General features: G+C 34.9%; 1 protein-coding gene and 1 long non-coding RNA gene across 2 annotated transcripts; one reads left to right on the top strand and one right to left on the bottom strand.

Annotated features, from left to right (window-relative positions):
• Positions 1-232: 232 nt before the first annotated feature.
• Positions 233-5,761, top strand: LOC306846298. The gene is made up of 6 exons (XR_013782054.1): positions 233-325; positions 769-860; positions 1,190-1,275; positions 2,014-2,861; positions 2,952-3,009; positions 3,438-5,761. It is a non-coding gene; the product is annotated as an uncharacterized lncRNA (long non-coding RNA).
• Positions 4,508-13,062, bottom strand: LOC306846286 (UPF0489 protein C5orf22 homolog). The gene is made up of 9 exons (XM_079379548.1): positions 12,875-13,062; positions 12,521-12,666; positions 11,426-11,575; positions 10,864-11,275; positions 10,555-10,617; positions 9,272-9,393; positions 9,015-9,081; positions 7,981-8,120; positions 4,508-6,670 (listed from the first exon to the last, which is right to left on the bottom strand). Exons 1-9 carry the CDS (start codon positions 12,941-12,943, stop codon positions 6,523-6,525), a joined length of 1,317 nt encoding a protein of 438 aa, XP_079235674.1. The 5' UTR covers positions 12,944-13,062; the 3' UTR covers positions 4,508-6,522.
• Positions 13,063-19,480: the final 6,418 nt, after the last annotated feature.

Genomic DNA, 19,480 nt, shown 5'->3' with positions numbered 1-19,480 from the left:
TTTGAAAATATATTTTAAAAATGCATAAAACAAAGTTCAAAAATTGTTCATGATGCATGTATTAATGTGTACGAAAAAATATATTCATATGTATACGCCTTAGTTTTTAATCAATGTTTTTTCATTGTTATTTCTACACCACGTTTACCATTTCTAAAGGTATTATATTATATTATATTTACGTAACTTCTGCGTGACTGCTACGTGCTTTAATGTGCGCGCGCGCTGAGCTGGAGCGGAGGATTAAGTCACCATGGAAACGGGGCGCAGCTCAACTGTTAAACAACTAAACGCCGTCTTTCACTGTTGTTTTCACTAATTGCAGGTAAGTTTAGTCTCTAAAATTCCACAAATAGTACATACAAGTGTTCCTGACACTTTCTTTCATGCAAATAACACGCTTTTGTTGAATATTTACTTTAAAGAAATGGTTTAGTGTCTTCGGGAAAAGTCTGTTAGCATCTCAACCGTTAGGCTAACTATAAGAGCTAGCTAAATTAACTATAGACTTGAGCTCTTGTTTCTGAAAGTTTGGGCTTTTAATGTCTTCTTATGTGTAGATGAGCGTTTTTATATAAAGGTTTTGCTGGCAAGTTGTCAAAGGATGAATGGAAGTAAACTAATTAAGTTACTTCAACCTAAAAGTATGTAACATTACTGTACAGTTAATCGGATACATCTCTTACACAGAGCGTGAAAATGGGCTGAAACGTAAAACAGGTTTTGATCTTTAAACACATATTAATAACACTTGTTCTGTGATTTCAGAGGTGTCAGAAAAAACCCTCTATGACACAGGAGAAGTTCCTGATTTAAACTATTTCTGAAGGGAGCTGCTGACAGAGAAATAGAAAACACAGGTGATCTGAGAAAACTTAAATAACTTTATATGCATCTTTCACAACATATTTTGCCTATATCACCATTCATCTGTAATTTTCCTTTGCAAAATTGTGTGCGTGTGTGTGTGTTTGCTTGTTAGTTACTTTAAAAAGGCTTTGATGTCCAAACATAAGTAACACTGTAAGAGCATTACTAAATAAGTAAAAATGTACATTCTGTTATTAAATTGTATATTCTGTAAATTATTATTTTTCTTTTCTGCATTTCACCTCTGCTATAGTTTACATAAACCTGGCATTGTATAATAAATATTGTTGGCTCTGTGACAGATTGTTTATGTTCCTAGATTCTTCCACGCTGATGGCTGTGCTCTAGAGTTGGAGCGTATCTCCTGTCGAAGAACATCTCTAGACATTATGAACCATATGACTTGTAAGTAATACCTCAAACATACACTGCCTAAAGTTTAAGGGTTAGATTTGTCACCTATTTGCATGTGTTTTCTGAAGTTGCAGCGTGTTGAGCTCTCGCGGCCACTGTAGGCTATCACACAGAAGTCATAATTATATACCTTAGACATCTGATATTCATAACAAAAGACATAAGATATTAAGTGAAAGATATGATGCATGATTACTCACATAGTTTGCATAAACGCACAGCATCTCCGCAGAGCACATGCGGAGCTGTTTCTCATATCCCACCGTCAGCAACAACTGTCAAAAACAGACCGTCAGAAACCGCTATCTGCATTCAGTTCCGGAACCTTATGATTATTATTATATATCATTACTATAATATTCTAAATATGATGGTTTCATTATAAAATGTGTTGCTTATTATCAGACACCCAGCTAAAATTATATTGACTATCTGAATCTTACATTTCTTTTCAAAAAAGGAAGAATCACCATTATTTTTTATATTGTGCTTTTAGCAAAAATATAAAATAATAATGCAACTTTTTGCCCCAAAAGTCAAACTTTTACATATTTTTCAGTCATAAACAAATAACAAATAAGCTCTCTAACCTGCTCTACTGCTCATGTTTTGAACTACTGGTTCAATATGTCTGGTTTCAATTGCCAACAAATGTTTTTGTTTGTTTGTCTGTTTGCTTTAAATGTGAAATTTGTTGCATGAAAACTAAAACATTCTTTTCATTTTCAGCAGAAGGACCAGAGAAAGGCTGTGCAGCTGCAAAATGAGGATGATGAGACACTCCTTCTTTTTGAAAATTAATAAGGCTTTAATCATTTGTTAAACAGAGTCAAAATGTAATGACTTGAACAAAATTAACAAAAATGAAAATTTTTGTTTTTTTAATTCTCAACAAATGTTTTGGTAACATTTTTGAAAATAATTAATATTAATTATTTATTAGCTTAGTGTGGGAAATGTCACTGAAATGCTGAATAAATAGCCTACTGTAAATGTGTTTGTGATCATCACTTGATGCTCACAAAGTAAACGAGTACAGAACAGTACTTAGTGTAACAGTACTTATCAGAAGTAATAAAGCTCAAAGCCTATTGTGATTATTGGATGGCAGCCCTGATATAAATGTTTAGTAACATTTTGTCCATGGATCAGCTGAAAACAGCATTGACCAAAAGAACGATTTTGTGATTTAAGGATCAATAAAATTTTTAATTCATCAAAATAAAGATCTATTAAAACTGGGAAATCAATATTGTCAACCCAGTCCTACTGCCATACGAGCAGCCTTTTTTGAAACCATGGGGCAAAAGGCTTATGAGGTAAGACAGGTAATCTACAGGGCTGGATTTCACCATTCAATTACTCACAAAGAGTAGATAATTAATAATCTAAGCAAGCATAATGTATGCCTTAAAAATGACTTCATATCAAAATGTATGTCGTAAAAACAAATGACGCTGTAACTTGATGTACAACATACACATTATAATATTTACATTTTATTTTGAAAATTGAAAAGGTCACAGACTTCAAGAAGGCTGGGGAGATTCAGTTTGAAGGAGGCAGCAATGAGCGAAGTAAGTTATTATCAAAAAGTTCTTTGGGAATGTGTGACTTCATAAGTTTAATTTTCATTTAAATGTAATGGACATTTACATTTTTCACAGCCTTTCTCTGGTCCTTCCAAGGAGAACACAGACATGTCAAAACCTCATCCACCGAAATGTAAGTTGTTAACACGTGAGTCAAGAGTCACGAGTCATTCTATAATTAGGGGTACATTTGGCATTTTTTTTTCTTTCTTTTTTACACAAACTCAAACCTTATTCTATTGTGTGTGTGTGTGTGTTTCAAAAAGCATATAACAATATATATTCCTGGTCAACTATGTTACTGACTATGTTTGGGTCTATAGTCTATACCAGGGTTCCACAAATGTATCCCTGGAGGGCCAATCTGCTGCAGAGTTTAGCTCCAACCCTGATCAAAACAATTCCTAGCCAGTATAAAAAATAATAATAATTATGGCTGCTAAATTTTGTTAACTCACCGGCCATCGGCACACAATCCTTAACTGTACTACAGTCAATTCTTTAGGTCTATAATTTCTATCTGACTCATGTCTTTTTTTTCCCTTTGTTTTTGATTTGCAGCTGATGGTGAAGTGAAGACGTTGGAGAAGTTGTTCACAGTTTCATGTTCACCGTACACATTTTCACAGTTTCATGTTCACTGTATACATTTTCATACCTATTGATGTAAATTTTGTTTGATGATGTTGTTTAAAATGTTCATATCTCATTTCAGAGATTGAGATCGTTTCTTTAAATGCAAGTTATATTAATTTTTTTTAATATTTAATTCATGGTTCATAAAATTCTCATGTTTTGTGAACAATAAACTATGTAGAAGAAGTGGCTTGTTGACTGATTATTTATGTACAGGCATCAGAGTATAGAGGTTAGGAGAACGTTCTGGGAACCTTCAGAGAACTTTCTGGGAACCTTCCCTATTGGTTAGCCAGGAAAGTTTTCTTAACGTAAATAGAACGTTCCCTTAAGGTTAGGGGAACGTTCCGGGAACTTTATGAGAACGTTCTCAAAACGTTCCCGGAACGTTGCGGGAACGTTCCGAGTAGGTTCCCGGAACGTTCCCCTAACCTTAAGGGAACGTTCTATTTACGTAAAGAAAACTTTCCTGGCTAACCAATAGGGAACGTTCTTGGGAACATTCTGGGAACCAAAAACGAACGTTCCCAGAACGTTTTGGGAACCAAAAATTGTTAGCTGGGAAGTGCCATATTCAGACAAAGAAATACAGACAACAGACAGCAGAATGGAGTTATTAGAGATTAAGGATGTCTATATGCATGCTGCAATGAAATTAATGTGAAACATTCAGTATTGACCCCTGTATAGCTGATGTGAGCGAGCTGATGGGCTAAGCAAATCACACTGGATTGAGCGCGCGACGGCACAGATGCGCGAGCTCATCGAGTGAATATCCCTTTCTCACAGACATCACTGGATAGTTTGTAGTTCGGTCAGATATGTCAAAAACAAGTAAGTAAAACAATACACGAGTTACTTAACAGTAGGGAGGGAGAGAGAGAGCGTGTGCGCGCACTTCTGTTGTGTGATCTTTATTGATGTTCGCTCACTTGGCACACGCATCATTTGGCTTAAAACTAAATCGTAAATATAAGACAATTTATAGGGGTATTCACTATAAACCATCATTTATTTTCAGCTTTAAGCATACAGGACATTCTGGCGAAAGTGAAACTAACAGCCTATGTGGTATGTTCTGTATGTGTCCCTCTCATTCTGCACCAGTACAAATACGTGCACGCGTTGCGCGTTTTGCTTGCTTCATGAGCGATTGCGTTTCAGATGAAAAAAAGCAACTTTTATTTCTGAAAATATCACAGTTAGGCGATTTATAACCAGTGGTTCTCTGCATTATTACAGCAAAACGCGTAATTACAGTACTGAGCCGCTGCATTGGAGCAGCTCTAATGCTATTAAATTAAAGATGTACCATAGAGCAAAAAAAAAATTAACAGTGACAGTAACAAAAACTTGTAAAATACATTTTAATGGGCATAATTAAGTGTGAAAATAACTGAAGATATTATACAGTCAAATCAAAATAAAGTAAATTGTGACATATTATAACCAAAATGTGACATATTATAACCAAAAATTCTTCATACAGTGGACTACCAGTAAAATTGATACAAATTTGGGACAACAAATTATTCAGACCAAGTCTGGGAAAAAAAAACTGAAGTTCAGGTTTGCATGAACCTGGTTTACAGCATGCCCAGGAGACTACAGGCTGTCATTAAGGCTAAGGGTAGCCCAGCAGAGTATTGATAGTTGTGTAAATATTGTCATAATAACAGCTGTCTGAATAATATTTGGTAGATTGTAATCCATTATGTACCTTTCTATCAAAGTTATATGACATTATCAAGATGAATTTGTTCAGACACAGTTTTACTCTGAGTTCGTCATATTTTATTACCATTTTCTAAACTATAGATAAAAAATAAACCGTGATAATGTGAGAAATTTGAATGGTGTTTAAATAAATTTTGGTTTGACTATTTATTTGATAAATTAAGTTAACCAATTAACATTATACATCCTCTTTTGGTTTCTGTACCCAATATTTAAAAAAATGTACAAATGCAATTAAAATATCAGTATCGGTACTCGGTATCGACAAGTACCAAAAATAAAAGTATCGGTATTGGGCGAGTACTGGAAAAAGTGGTATCGGAGCATCCCTACTAATAACGAAACTGTAAGTTTACCTTCCTAGTAAAGTTGCTAAACCATTTTACTGATAAAATGGTCAGAGCACCGCTAACATGTTTCCTTGCAAGTGTGTGTCCGTACTGAATGTGTGTGCGTTTGTAAGGGAGAGAGAGAGAGCGGGAGAAATAGTTAATAAAACATAATTTTGTGGCAAAAAGATGGAAAAATTGGTTATCTTTTTCTTTTTTTTCTATTTATTTGCTTCATAAGTGTCATTGTTTTTGCTGTAGGCTGTGGACCTTTGAAATAACTGAAATCATTTGGCGAAGTGATATGGACATGCAATGCGGTCAAGACCTGCCTGGAACTACTTTAGCCGTGCGTTTCCCTGAAAATAATTGTACACCTTATAACGGTCAGGTCAGGCATACTGAGGGCAGTCTTGAAGTCTGCGGGCTTAGAGCACTAAAAGAGGGTGTCACGTACAAAGTTCAGATGAATTGGTAAACGCCTTAGGCTTCAGACAAAGACAGCCGAGGCACAAGGGGCCACACAGGAAGAGGGGAATGTGCTGTCTTGTATCAATATATCTGCTATTCCCAGACTGAAGCATGCATAGACCAGGGATGAATGACTGCAGCACAGAATTCATATTAAAGTCTCAGGGTTTTTACTTTACTGTGCTAATAAACCATCATTTTGGTGATAATACAGAAAAATTATTACCCAATGTTTCAGCATCTCTTATGTTGAATACACACATTTCAAAAAGACAGAAGAAACCTTTTAAACTGAAAACTAATTTCCCTTTCCATTCGCATCTATGCATCTCAACCTCATTGTTACATATGCACTCCATGCAGACGCTAACACAGTACACAGCATGGTTTTAAAAGCTTTGCTACATCCACCCTCCGAAAGCAGCCATTGGTAAAGAACATGCCGCAGCTGCTGCTGAATTTAACCTCCCTCCTCATGGGGTCTGTGATGTGCTCTGTGATGGTATTGATTCATACTCTCTGTGAATATCTAAGCAGCCAAAGAGGGACTCTAGAATGTTCAGCACACTGTTCTGGATGGAATCCACTTGCTCCGCTGGGCAATACTCATCCAAACTGGATCTGACAAGGATAAATTGAAATTTAAGAAACATTTAAATCTTATATTAATACTTTTAGTCAGCAAGCACATTTTAAATTGATTAAAAGTGACATCAAAAACATTCATAATACAAAAGATTTCTATTTCAAACAAATCTTGTTCTTCTGAACTATTCAAAGAATCACAATTAAAAGAAAAAAAAATCTATCAACGTTTCCACACACAAAAAAATATATTATATAATATATTATAACAACAAACTGAAACAACTAAATAGTCTTTATTCACACAACCAAAAATAATATATTTTATTTTTATTTTCTATGGCCTCCTTTGGCCTTGATAACTTGCATTCTTGCTGGCATTGTTTTTATGTACTTTTCCACAGTCTCTGTTGTAAATAGTTTCTAGTTATTCCCAAAGACTTGTTTTCTATGAAACTTTTGTGGAATCTATCTTTGATCATTCTCCATTAAATCCCAACAATAATTATATTTTAGCATTAGAAAATTTTTTTCTGACTAAAGAGATTACACATACTGGTGTGGGTTAACCATAAGAAACAGAAAAAAAAAATGATTTTGGTAATCACCAATGCTGTTAGTTTAGAGTAACACAAACCTTACATTGGGTAGTGGTTTAATACATTGTTAAGCACTGTATATACATACACACACAATTAAGTGCAGTCTCAGTCAGCTTAAGATACTTTTTTCAACATTAAATTTTTTTTTTTTACTGAACCCAACCTTTCGAAGTAAATATATGCCCTTGGCGATGTTAATAAATGCATATTAATAAAACAAACAAACAAAAAAAATTACAAGTATATTTTAATTCTGAACATAGATTAAAAAAAAAATGGTGCATGTCAGCCATGGTGATGCACCATCAGTCAGAGAACTTGGTATTAAAAGACTAGATAGTGAAAAATATTCCCATGGACGATGAAGGGCTGAGTTCCCCATGACTCATAGAGATAAGAGAGTGAATGATGAGTGTGATGTTGAGTCTATGCTCATTAAAAAGCATGCTAACAGATCACTGAGACGCAAGTCTCACATAACACCATCTGTCTCAACGGCACAGATTCAAGCATCTGCTTTTGGGGCAACAACCAGCCTACAAACAAACATTATGTCAAATTACAATGCTAATTAATGCAGACCAAAAAGAAAGCAAGAAATAGGATGCTTCTCAGTCGGGAAAAAACACCAAATGCTTTTAACCTTAGAGAATGTAACAAATAAGTGAAAGATTAAAAGGACCCAATGTACTTTTCAAAAGGAGACACACAACAGATGTCCATATGCTCTAATGACTGATGTACCTGGATATAGTGACTATAGTGGGTTTGGGCATGGCTTCCAGGAAGAGCTGCACAGCCGTGATCATTTGCTGGATCTCCTCCGCAGTGCTGATGTGGTGAGGGAGCTCGGAGTAATCACAGGTCAAGCCTGCTTGATGCACCTAGACTCAACACCACAGGCACAAATATATCAGTGTGTGGAGCGGACAGACGTGCCTCAGCACAACAAGCCAAGGAAGGCAAAGTTGTTAGCCTTCACGTTCTGCTTGGAGGCTCTCAATAGCTCGAAAAATATACTTAACAGGTTGATACTTTATTATTTTTCCTCATCACTGCAAAACATTTAATTAGTGTGGTGTCTTGTTTTGCAGAAAAATCAATATCTGAACATCTTTGAAACAAGATTTACTTTCAGATGCATGACTTGTTTTTAAAGATTACGTCTTGAATTACATTCATAAATTACATTGGCATGTGTTTATTTAATTAACGCACACACACACACACACAGTATTTAATTTTGATTGTCATTTGAAGAGACAATGATGTTTAGGGGGTTCAAACCGGACATATTCAGGCATCTTCCATAAAAATATTGCTAATGTTTGGGGTCTGAGATGACTCAGAGAATAAAGAGATTTGCTAACAATTGTTCACATTGCAGCAATAAATTCCTGACAGACACTTATTTTGATTTATAAACATTGTTCAATTTTAAATTGACCCCATGCAGAAACAACGTGACTAGAATGCTATGAGCACATTACTGAAAAATTAATGTGTACTCTACAGTGAAATAGAGGGTTAAAGTTTCAATAATAATTTCATCCTCATCATCTGCCAACTGTTTTTTTATTATGTTGGAGGAGTTTATTAAACGAATATGAAGGTAAAATAAGAAGATACAAAAATGTCTAACATTTTTCCACATACTTCATTGTAGACTACAAAAGCATAACAACTATTTGGAATACCTGGGATGACAGACTTTAAACATGATTAAAATACCCAAAGGATAGGATACACACACACACACACACACACACATACTTTACCATTTCATAGTCTGGTGGCTGAGTTCGATTCTTAAGGCTGTGTACAAGTCTGACAAGAGATTTCATTCTACAAAGAAAAAGAGGGGAAAAAAAAAAATCAATGTATGAGGCTGTGTCATCTCCTGCTTGATAAAATGCATACCGACCATATAAAACAATCAATCAAACCCAATGGTGCGCTGATATGGAGCTATAATCAAAAAGCACAGAGCCTAGTGGCTCTACCATCTCGTGTCGGTGACAGCAGTAATGCGTACCCTGGGTTTGCTGCTAAACGTTCAACAGTTTCCTGGCCGTCATCCTCTACCAGTTCAGCAAATGCAGCCTCCAGGTCTTCAAGCTGGTGAGTGCGTCTCTCTACACAATCTAAGAGCTGCTCCTGAAAAACCAACACATGGAACTGTAAAGACCATGGGAAATGAGCCTTCTGTGTCCTGTATTTAACAAAATACTTCCAATAGAGGCTTTAGGTTCAAAAGCCTCAGACCACACTGAATATATATGGGATATCATTTAAACCTGGGAATGATTGAGGTTTTTGATTTGACAGAATTTATAACACACATGAAAAAGTAATTTTGAAGATTCTACATTATTTTTATGTGACTAATTCTACATTTTTTATGTGACTAATTCTACACTATTTTTATGTGACTAATCAAAAGTACTTTATCGTTCGAAGGTTGAACGATAAAGAAGGACACATTTAATTGATGAAAAATTACTGTAAACATATTTATAATAATATGAAATAATCTATAATAAATAAAAAATTTTTTTTCTGGATTTCTAAAGAATCATGTGACATTGAAAACTGGAGTAATGATTGCCAAAAATGTAACTTTTCCATTACAGAATTACTTTAAATTGTAAAATATATAGATATTTTAAATAGAAAATAGTTTAAAATGGAAAGCATTTGTTTTAAATTGCAACAATAGTTCATGATATTACTACATTATTAAAACATAAATCATTCTTTTTTTAAATTTACTTTAATTTTGATCACAAAAATGCAACCTTGGGGAGCAAGAGTCTACTTTCAAAAACATAAAATATTGCCAACTTGAACGGTAGATGATCACATTTGTGATTTTGACAACTCTTAGGTAATTTAAGTTTATCTCCAAATTTAACATTTCATTCACATTGTCATGCTAATAACAAAAATTAGCAATTAAAATTGTTTAAAGCAGAAAAATGCTAAATATTTTTTAATAGTAGTCTCCTGTGTCTGTATGTATCATATATTCAAATGTGAAGGTGTCAAAAAATATTTTGAAGTCAAGCACGAATGCTAAAACAGCTGACTGATTTTGATAAAAGCTGTTGCAACAGCCAATATATTTTTTACCACATCAGTTGGATTAAACATTAAATTGGAAAGCTGTTGAACATAGTTGTTGCCACAGTTTAAAAAAAAGAACAAAAGAAACAAGATTACTTTTAGCTTCTTGTAAGAACAGATTTAGCTTCACCCCTGAGGGTGTTTAGTAACATCTAAAGTGCCTGTTGCTATGACTGAATGAATCTCTGGTACCTCATCTGAATCCTGCTGTGGCCTGCTAAAGCTGTATAACTCTTGCAGGAGAGCGTACTCTTCCTGTAAGACAACAAGGGTGACAAATAGACAATGTATATAGGTACAAATATACATAAAACTATATATGAGCTCTGAAGAAACCAATTCCATTTAAACCATGGAAAGAATCAATATCTTCTATTTGTCCACAAAGATTTTTCTATATCAGTACAATGTAGGTGAGAGAAAGCACAGTATGGAGAAGTAATTGCTATCGTTTCAGAAACAAAAAGGACTGTAATGATGGATCTGCTTGATTCACTCCACCTGTTTGTACATCTCCTTGAAAGGATTCTTACAGGAGAAAAAATCCAAGTCAATGTCAAGTATGAAAGGGTCAGATTGCTCTATAACTGCTAAAAGCCTTTCTGTGATGCAGCTTGTTGACCCTTCATCTTTCATGACCGTGTGACTGTCGTTTCCTGACGCAGTGCTGCCATCGAGTGTTTGAGAAGAGGAAGTGCACGGGGTGTCCCTTTTCAACTGCACATCATTGTCCTCTTTTACAGCAGATTTAGGTATTTTAGCCCCACTTTGCCCATTTTTAGGTGTCCTTTTTGGCAAACTGTCAACGGGATCCACTTGAATGACACTTAAATGCAACTCTTTTGGGTTTTCCAGCTGATCCAGTGGAACGTAAAGAGCGTCACTCAAAAAGTAATCGTCTGTGCTTGTGACCCTGAAAAGAGAAAGAGATTTATTCTGAATGTTTTTAAACACGATTCTAACAGCACAATGCTTCTTGACAGGGTGGAGGTCTCATCCTTATTAATAGTAAATGAACGTCTGCTGCCATCTCATGGTTACATGCTGATATGCTGCACCTGACCTGATGGTGGTCGTGGATGAATCTTTCCCCACACACATAGAATGCTCTCCTTCTTTGATCTGCTGAGCCCAGTACGGATGCAGCCAGGCTACGTGGGATACGTGTCCAGCATAGACCATTGGCATAATCCAATTCTCAATGCTCAGCTCACTGGAAGAGCAAACAAAAACATGTCAACCCTTATACTCAGAGCTGCAACTAATGGTGTGAACAAATATCAGTGGGCTTTATTCTCAACAGCATGAGCTGTCTTTTAATAGTCTGATTTTAATAGTCAGAGGAGTATTTGTGAATTTTATTCTTTGTATAGGCATTTTTGGGCATTTCTTTGATAAAAGCCATGTAGATTTGAACAAGTCCAACACTGGACTATACTTTCTGTACTGTACTAATTTCTGTCAACTTAAAAAAAAAAAAAAAAAAATCAATAACTAAATATTCATTATATAAAATGAAAGAAAAAAAAAAACAACTAAAATAAAATATGCAAAACTCTTAAACTTTTAGGTTAGTTGCTGAACAGCTAAAGTTGCATTTCTAATTTTGTTTAACATGATGTAATAAAAATGAAAATATAAATAAAAACTATATACATAAAAATAAACAAAACTTCAACTACAGTTAAAATGAAAATGGAAAATATAAAAATAAAAACCAATTTAAAATCAAAATCAAATCTATTAAATGAATGACTTCCCAGCTATTTGCATAGCTAGGATGGTATGCATCACAAGGAATTGATTTGAAATTATGAAAAACAAAAATACTAAAAAGAAAGAAAAATATGTACTATATTCATTTTCTGAAATACTAAATAAAATAAACATAGTTTTCACTAAAACATAATGAAATTGTTTAATGAACTTAATATTTAGATTTACATTGTTTTACAACACAATATTTTTTACAATTGGTTTTCTTATTTTTGGGACTCTAGAACAAGGGTAAAACAAAATCTGTACAAAAAAAGCACCTGCCATAGAAATAGTAAAAATATATTATCTTTATTATCTTAGTAAAATGTTTCCAAGTCAGAAAATAAATTTGAAATCTATGATTGTTTCCAAAGTTGATGAAAAGCTCTTATAAACTCACCTGAGCAGAGTCTCTTTGTCATACACTGTATCAGCAGGCATATTCACAGGGATGAGGAGATCAGGATGGGAGTCCAAATGGATCATTTTAATGCCCTTCATTGGAATATGTTTAGAACCAATGGCACGATATATGTGTTTCACAACCTAAAGCAGGTGGAAATTACATTTAAGTAACTATTTATTTCCTTTAAACCTTTAGGTGGCGATTTATCGCTCAAAACCACTGTCTACATTGCTTTTATTGGAACTTTTGTAAATTCAACTCTTTAGCTGGCCTCAGATTTAATGTCTTAAATAAGGCCTCAGATTTAAAGTCTTAAATATGCAAGAACTGAAATCACATCCTGTTTACCTCATGATGGTCCTCCACAATCCACACGGGCAGTTTAGGATACACGCGTTTCTGAGGGGGCGTCTTCATTTTTTTTAACAAGAGTGGCTATAAATTTTTGTCTTGATTTAAAACTGCAACAGCATCTGAAAGACTATTTACGTGTATAATATACCGCTATAAGTGCCGCACTGTGCATCTTCGATTTTAAACCGGGTGGAAACAAGAAGGAATTAAACAAGATTTGGATTCCTACTGATGGCTAAATGTATTTTCCATATAACGTTTCTGATTTTAATGATGTGGGCGGCGAAAAAAAGGCAAACATCTGAGAAGAAAGGAAGAAAGTATCACGGGTAAGGAATAGCAATAATTAATCTTCATATTTCAGTAAATCCGAAATATAGTGGCTATCATTTACTTCAGTTCATTTCATTTGTTTAATGACAATCTTTATAAACGACGGATGTATTTCCCCTTAAATATTGTGTATTATACAATCTATAATGGCAGAATGCAAAGTCTTTCACATCTTTCGAAGATTACAAATACATTTTTAGACATTAATCAAAGCATAACTGCAAATAAATAAATACATTCATTAATTTAAAACAAAATGTATCTTTAGGGGTACAACAGCTTGTCACTGGGGCAGTACCCTGAAAAGCTACTAATGAGGGTACTGCCCCAGAAACAAGCTGTTGTACCCCTAAGGGTACTTTTTTTTCTGACAGAATTTAGTCATCATTGTCAAAGTATCCTTTGATTTGAATGTCGATGAAAATAATTTATGAGTTATTATTCTGTCATGTAGTGTACAAATGAAGGATATTCAACGCTGTATTCTGTGCGTGTCCAACTAAAAATATAGCAAGAAAAAAGTATAGATAGGTCTACAGGTCTGAGGTCACAGAACTCTTCAGGAGGTTACGGAAACTCCAGTGAAGCAGCTGTAAGGATCTCCAGACAACTCTTGCATTGGCCCCTGTCAGTTACATATCAATATTGCATTAGCAAATTTTACTCCACACTAGCGAACTGCCTGTCTGTGAGCTGAAGTTTAACAGCTGTAATCTGAAATGTATAGTGCCTTCAGGAAGTATTCACTTGAATTTTCACACATTGTTCTGGTTATATCTCTAAATTTTGAATTTTGAAGTATTTTTCTTTGTTCAGTTAACACAATCATGCAACATTTAAGCTGTAAGTCCAACACACTCACAGTCATAAACTTGAGTCTGACAGACAAGGCAGTCAAATCAAGTTTTTGCAAATGTCACTGTACAATTTTTTTTTTTTTTTTTTGTGCATTAAAGTCATTGCAGCCACAGTTGGTAAATGTCGGAAATAAAGAATAACGGAATATATAATAAACATGGATAATACTGTACGTAACAAAGGGTCATGCAAAATAATAATATTAATAAAAGTTTTTCAATAGAGTATACCCAGTCAAATACAGGCCATTTAATTGCAAGAGTCTTGAATAGACCTTGACTCTTGTTTTTTTTTTCATCAGACACCAGTTTTTACAAGAGTTTCAGGTTTTGGTAAAATCTCATCTGTGATGCAACAAAACCAGACCTGTCCTTCTGATCCATATTTATAATGGTTTACCTTGAGTAGAACACACATCTTCTAGGAATATCTTCTAGAATATATTTTAAGGAAACTAAATTTTTTAATTTATATCTGCATTTAATAACATCTGACATTTATTTTGACTACTGTAAGACTTCACAATCATATTTTGCTAGAAAGCGGTCAATAATGTTGAGGGTAGGGACTCAATTAGGCTATTAACCAACCAGGAAGGGTCTTGAGAGACACATACAAAACAGAAAATGAAATCACTTACATGATTTCAATGGACCGTTCATTCTCATGGCTTCTAGCAGATTCCAGGCTTGAAGGTGGCCTTTATTATGGCCAGTGCTGTCACATCTGTGTTAATTCTTTTCCACTTGCTTCTTTTCCACAGTTTCTTGCCTGACAGCAGGACTGCAGTCATCTCTCTCTTTTTTAGATGTGTGTTTTAAAAGACCGCAATATTTATTACACAATCAAGCAATTAAACATTGGCATGTTCAGAATGAACACAGACGTATCTTGTTGCGTAAACACATATCAGTGTAATCCAAAAGTAATTTTCCGATTTTCTACACAGTTTATTTGAGTATAGAAAATTGCTTTTACAGGAGTGAAAGAAATCCAATTTACAAATGCTTCAGCGGCAACAAAACAAGAAGCAATCAGTGTGGTGTGAATTACATATTAAAGCATTAAGTAAATCTCAGACTCAATGACTATGTCAAGCACTTTTGCTGCCATCCAGCTGATATGCCTGATTTTAGGGAAGCAGCCAGATAATGCAAAACACTGTGCTGTGAATGAGTTTTGTTATGAGAAATTGACCAACATCTCTGATTAGCAAATGCTTGCAAAGAAACTTGCATTTGTTTGCTTAAATCAATATCAAAATCAATGTACGTGGAGATTATTTCCTTGTGAAAAATAAGTGTGCTTAACTGTATTGAACGTGCACTTGTAGTGAACTTCAAACTTAAAAAGTACATTTAAAAAAACAAACAAACTGTACTTGCAGATAATATCTTGAAATAAAGGGCCACTTAAGTGTACTTAAGAGAGTAAATGTCTTAACACTGAAGTAAACTTTTAAAAAGTGCACTTTGTAATAATGTCAAATTAAAAGTTTACTTTATAAATACATTGCACATGCTTTAGTAAGCTTTTGTAATGCTTTAATGGTCACTTTTTTGATGTAATGACTAACATACTAAAGCATATTTAAAGTGCAGTTGATTATAATTTTAACTGAAGTGTATTATTCAATAGTATATTTAAATGTATTTTTTTTTTAATCTAAGAAATTGCATCTTCATTACAAATGTGCAATTGCACATATATATACACATGACATACAAGTTTTAATATATTTTTAATACAAGTTTTACAGTTTTTCTGGATTGCTTAAACACATTTCTTGAAATTATTTCTCTAAAACAAATCCATAAGTTCTAACTCAATTCCCCAAACTTCCTATATTCAGGTCAAAATGAAGCTCTCCATTCAAAACAACTCAATCTTGCTGAAAAACCAAACTTTGCTCTCAGACATGACACAAACCCTCAAACACACACACACACACACACACAATACAACACAGTCTTACACACTGATGAAATAAGTTCAAAACAATACTACAAAAACCGGTAATACATGTTGCTTGTGGTACTCCCCATGTGTTTTATTGCTTAATTTACAGTTTTTCTCGACTGCTAACACACTATATCTGATTCATTTGGCACAATTTTCCAAACCATTCATACAGTTCTCAAAACAAAGACACTTTTCTCATAACTTTTAACACATTTCACTTATTTTCACATACGTTCCAATTTGCTTAGTGTTTTCTGCAAAACTACACTTAAACGCCATCATTTTGCACAGGATTAACCATGTTCTCATTCAGAAAACACAAACACACAATATAATTAACTCAAGCATCAAAAAATGAACTCAAACAGCACACATTTATCCATGTGCGAACATTCAGAAGCAAAACTGATGACACAAAGGTATGTGTTTTGGAAAATTAATCCTTATAGTGAGAGACAAAGAGGAATAGGAGGAGAAAAGACAAATGAAGGGGATGAGGTCAAAGGTCATTTGTTCCTGATGAAATACAAAGAACTATGGTTGACCATGTTCTTCTGCATGGACTGACCATGAGGGAAAATGGCCTACAGGCTCATCTACAAGGTTTCAATACTACTGACACATACAATATAATTACAGTACATAGCAGCAGTACTTGATATGAGAGAACTTTCATTATTCTATGTACAGTAAATACTGTACACCCTCAAACTCATTACTGTTGAATTGATTTGTAGCCAAGTAGACCTTACTTATCCACATTTCGTCCACACCACAGGCAATGTCCTCCCTCACAAAACAGAAAGGGACGAATCTTCTCGAATGGCGACTTCATCCTTGCCCTGACTCTGCATCCATTAGGTCACAGGCCTCCTCCATAGCTTGAATGAGGGGAATAACATTGTGTTGGAGATCATAAACCTTCCACTGCCATGTGGAAGGGAAAAAGGTAAGGAAGAGAGAGTGTTGTGAGAGGTACTGGAATAATGGAACCAGTTTCTGGTTGCATTTAGTCCAATACCTAGTCTGGCCAGTACTTAGTCTGTCTAAAAATGTGAGTACACGGTCGGTGTTGTAAGGAGCTAGTTTGGCATGCCCCCATGGAGGACCCCATTCTGTGTGATTGCAGCATATATTGTGATGTTACCACCACGTGGACCCAGGATATTCAAAATAGTTCTGTGGCCAAAGATGTTTCTCCTTATTCCTCTTCCTGCACCACTGCCTTTCATTTTTGTTGAAGACAAAAATTCACCTGTTGCCTTTTTATTGTGCTTACACCTTGATTGTACAGTTAAACACCTAAGTGTCTGCACACCTGATGGCCGTGTTTGATCAATTGGTTCATATGTGTAGTATTTTGGAAAGCAGTGCCTTAAAATGACAAAGAAGTGACAACATGTTATATTTCTGTGTCTAATGTTGAGAAGTGTGTTTAGTGTCATGCAAAACAATGTGTAGTGTTTTGCAAAAAGTGTGAGGCTGAGAATGTGCTTATAGTTGTGCAGATTTGGGCTGAAGTTTTGCTCCTTGGGTGTCAGGTTTCACTAACTGTGTGTTATTTTTAAAAAACTGTAAAATGCAGTTAAGTGTCTGAAAATTACCTTAAATTTTCTCTTTTTTTGAACAACGGTATATTATTTCTGTAAAAAGAACTGAAGTGTGCTTAAGTGTGTTTTTAAAATATATATATTTCTAACAAAGATGGGGAATGTATTAGATTGTTGTTTTGAAACACTACGGAAAAAATGTATGTTGCTAATGTGCTGAAAGGGTAAGGTCATGTTTTACACTGAATTAATGCAGCACTACACAGAATTCTACAGAATTAACTAGCTTTTTCTCATCACTGAAAGCATGTTATTAGGACCAGCACAATATAAGAGGTTGTTCTTGCTGTCATGATGAATAAAGTTCAATATGTCACGGCATGAGAAAGAGACACACTACTTCAGTTTCCACTGACCTGAACTGTTTGCCGGGAGGATGACTTTGTAAAAACTAAACTAGTGCCCAGGGTGTAAAGCTTCAGCAGTGATCTAGACTGCATGCTTCCTAGCCCAGAAGCCTTGCAGATCATTACTGAATGGTATGTGAGGCGTCTGTATAAATAAGCTGCAGTTTGCTCTTGGAATGGGCAGGTACAGCCCAATAAAAGACAGTGATTAATAACGACAATGGATTTCCTTGGGATTGTGTTAAAGAGGATGAATGTGTTTTAGGGGAAATACTCTAAGGTGCATTTCTGCTTTTCTCTCTCTTGGCAATGGAAATGTTGTTTATTGTGCCATTTAAGAGCTTTGGAAATAATAATGGCCAGAAATTCGAACGCATGTGACCTTGTCGACAAGTGATGTTTTATTTCCAGGGAGAGGAATGATAAGGGATATGTGCTGAAGTAAATTACCAAAAGTGCATTGCTCGAGTCTCTAGGCCCTATTGCATCACCCCACAGATAAGCCCAGGGAGGCTTCATCTGAAAATTCACTCTTAGCAATTTCACTGATGCATTATAGGAAGCACGGTTATTCACATTAAGTGAATACAGGAGGGGACCTGCTGTAGCTACCTGGTCATGTAAAGCCTTTGCAACCATATAGGCTGTGATTTAGGCACTTGGGAAGGTTAAGACCAGTTCAGATGTTTCTTGAAGTTTGTTGGATAAACTTACTCATTGCTCTTCTCTTCTGGAAATACTGGAGATTGATCCTCATTATGTTAAAATATGTGTACATAAAACCTTGAGTGTATCACAAAATGAGTCAGTGAGAGCCTCACTGTGTATATTGATTTATGCTTGTTTCTTTTAATGTGGTATCTTGCCATTGCCTGAATGCAAAATGCATTTCACAGCTGCTTGTAGCTCTCTGAATTACTTACACATTAAATTTACATTTAGACATGCACCGACATAACCAAATATTGTTATATTGAATATTAACATACAACAGTGAATGTCAGATGACCAGATATTGGATATTCCTTGGATTTAAAATCAAACATGAAAATGGCCTGAATTGAAGACCCCCCCCCCCCCCCCCCCCCCCCCACACACACACACACAAAACTAAATGTAATCAAATATTAGACAAAATATCTTACTCGTTTGACAGCCATTTAAAATCACGATGCGACAAAAGGAGTTAGAGATATTTTCTTCCATATGATGTGCATTCAATTAAAACAGATTATTGAAAAAAAAAAAATATGGGACAAGACTTGGTTCTATCAATTGGTTGCTGATTGGATGAAGGCAGATCTGAATGCAAGCTTTTAGAATTCAATTTGTAATGCTAAATGTGCTAAAAACTGCAATTGCATAGAAACACTCTGGCAAACACCCTAGCTTTGTGGCAGCAAGTTTTACAAAGAGAATACTACTACTAATTTGTTCTGAAAAAAAAATACTGTTGTTTTTCTTTTTTTGTATTTTTTTTGTATTTATTT

Source organism: Barbus barbus, assembly GCF_936440315.1.
Source record: "Barbus barbus genome assembly, chromosome: 26".
NCBI lineage: Eukaryota > Metazoa > Chordata > Actinopteri > Cypriniformes > Cyprinidae > Barbus > Barbus barbus.
This window is presented reverse-complemented; position numbering and strand designations above follow the sequence as displayed.

Excerpts from the sequence above, each read along its gene's own strand:
- LOC306846286 (XM_079379548.1), bottom strand. The coding sequence starts at position 12,943 with ATGAAGACGCCCCCTCAGAAACGCGTGTATCCTAAACTGCCCGTGTGG. Across the intron at positions 11,276-11,425 it reads TCATCCACGACCACCATCAG|GGTCACAAGCACAGACGATT; the intron begins GTCAGGTGCAGC and ends TTCTCTTTTCAG. Across the intron at positions 9,394-10,554 it reads CACAGCAGGATTCAGATGAG|GAGCAGCTCTTAGATTGTGT; the intron begins GTACCAGAGATT and ends TTGGTTTTTCAG.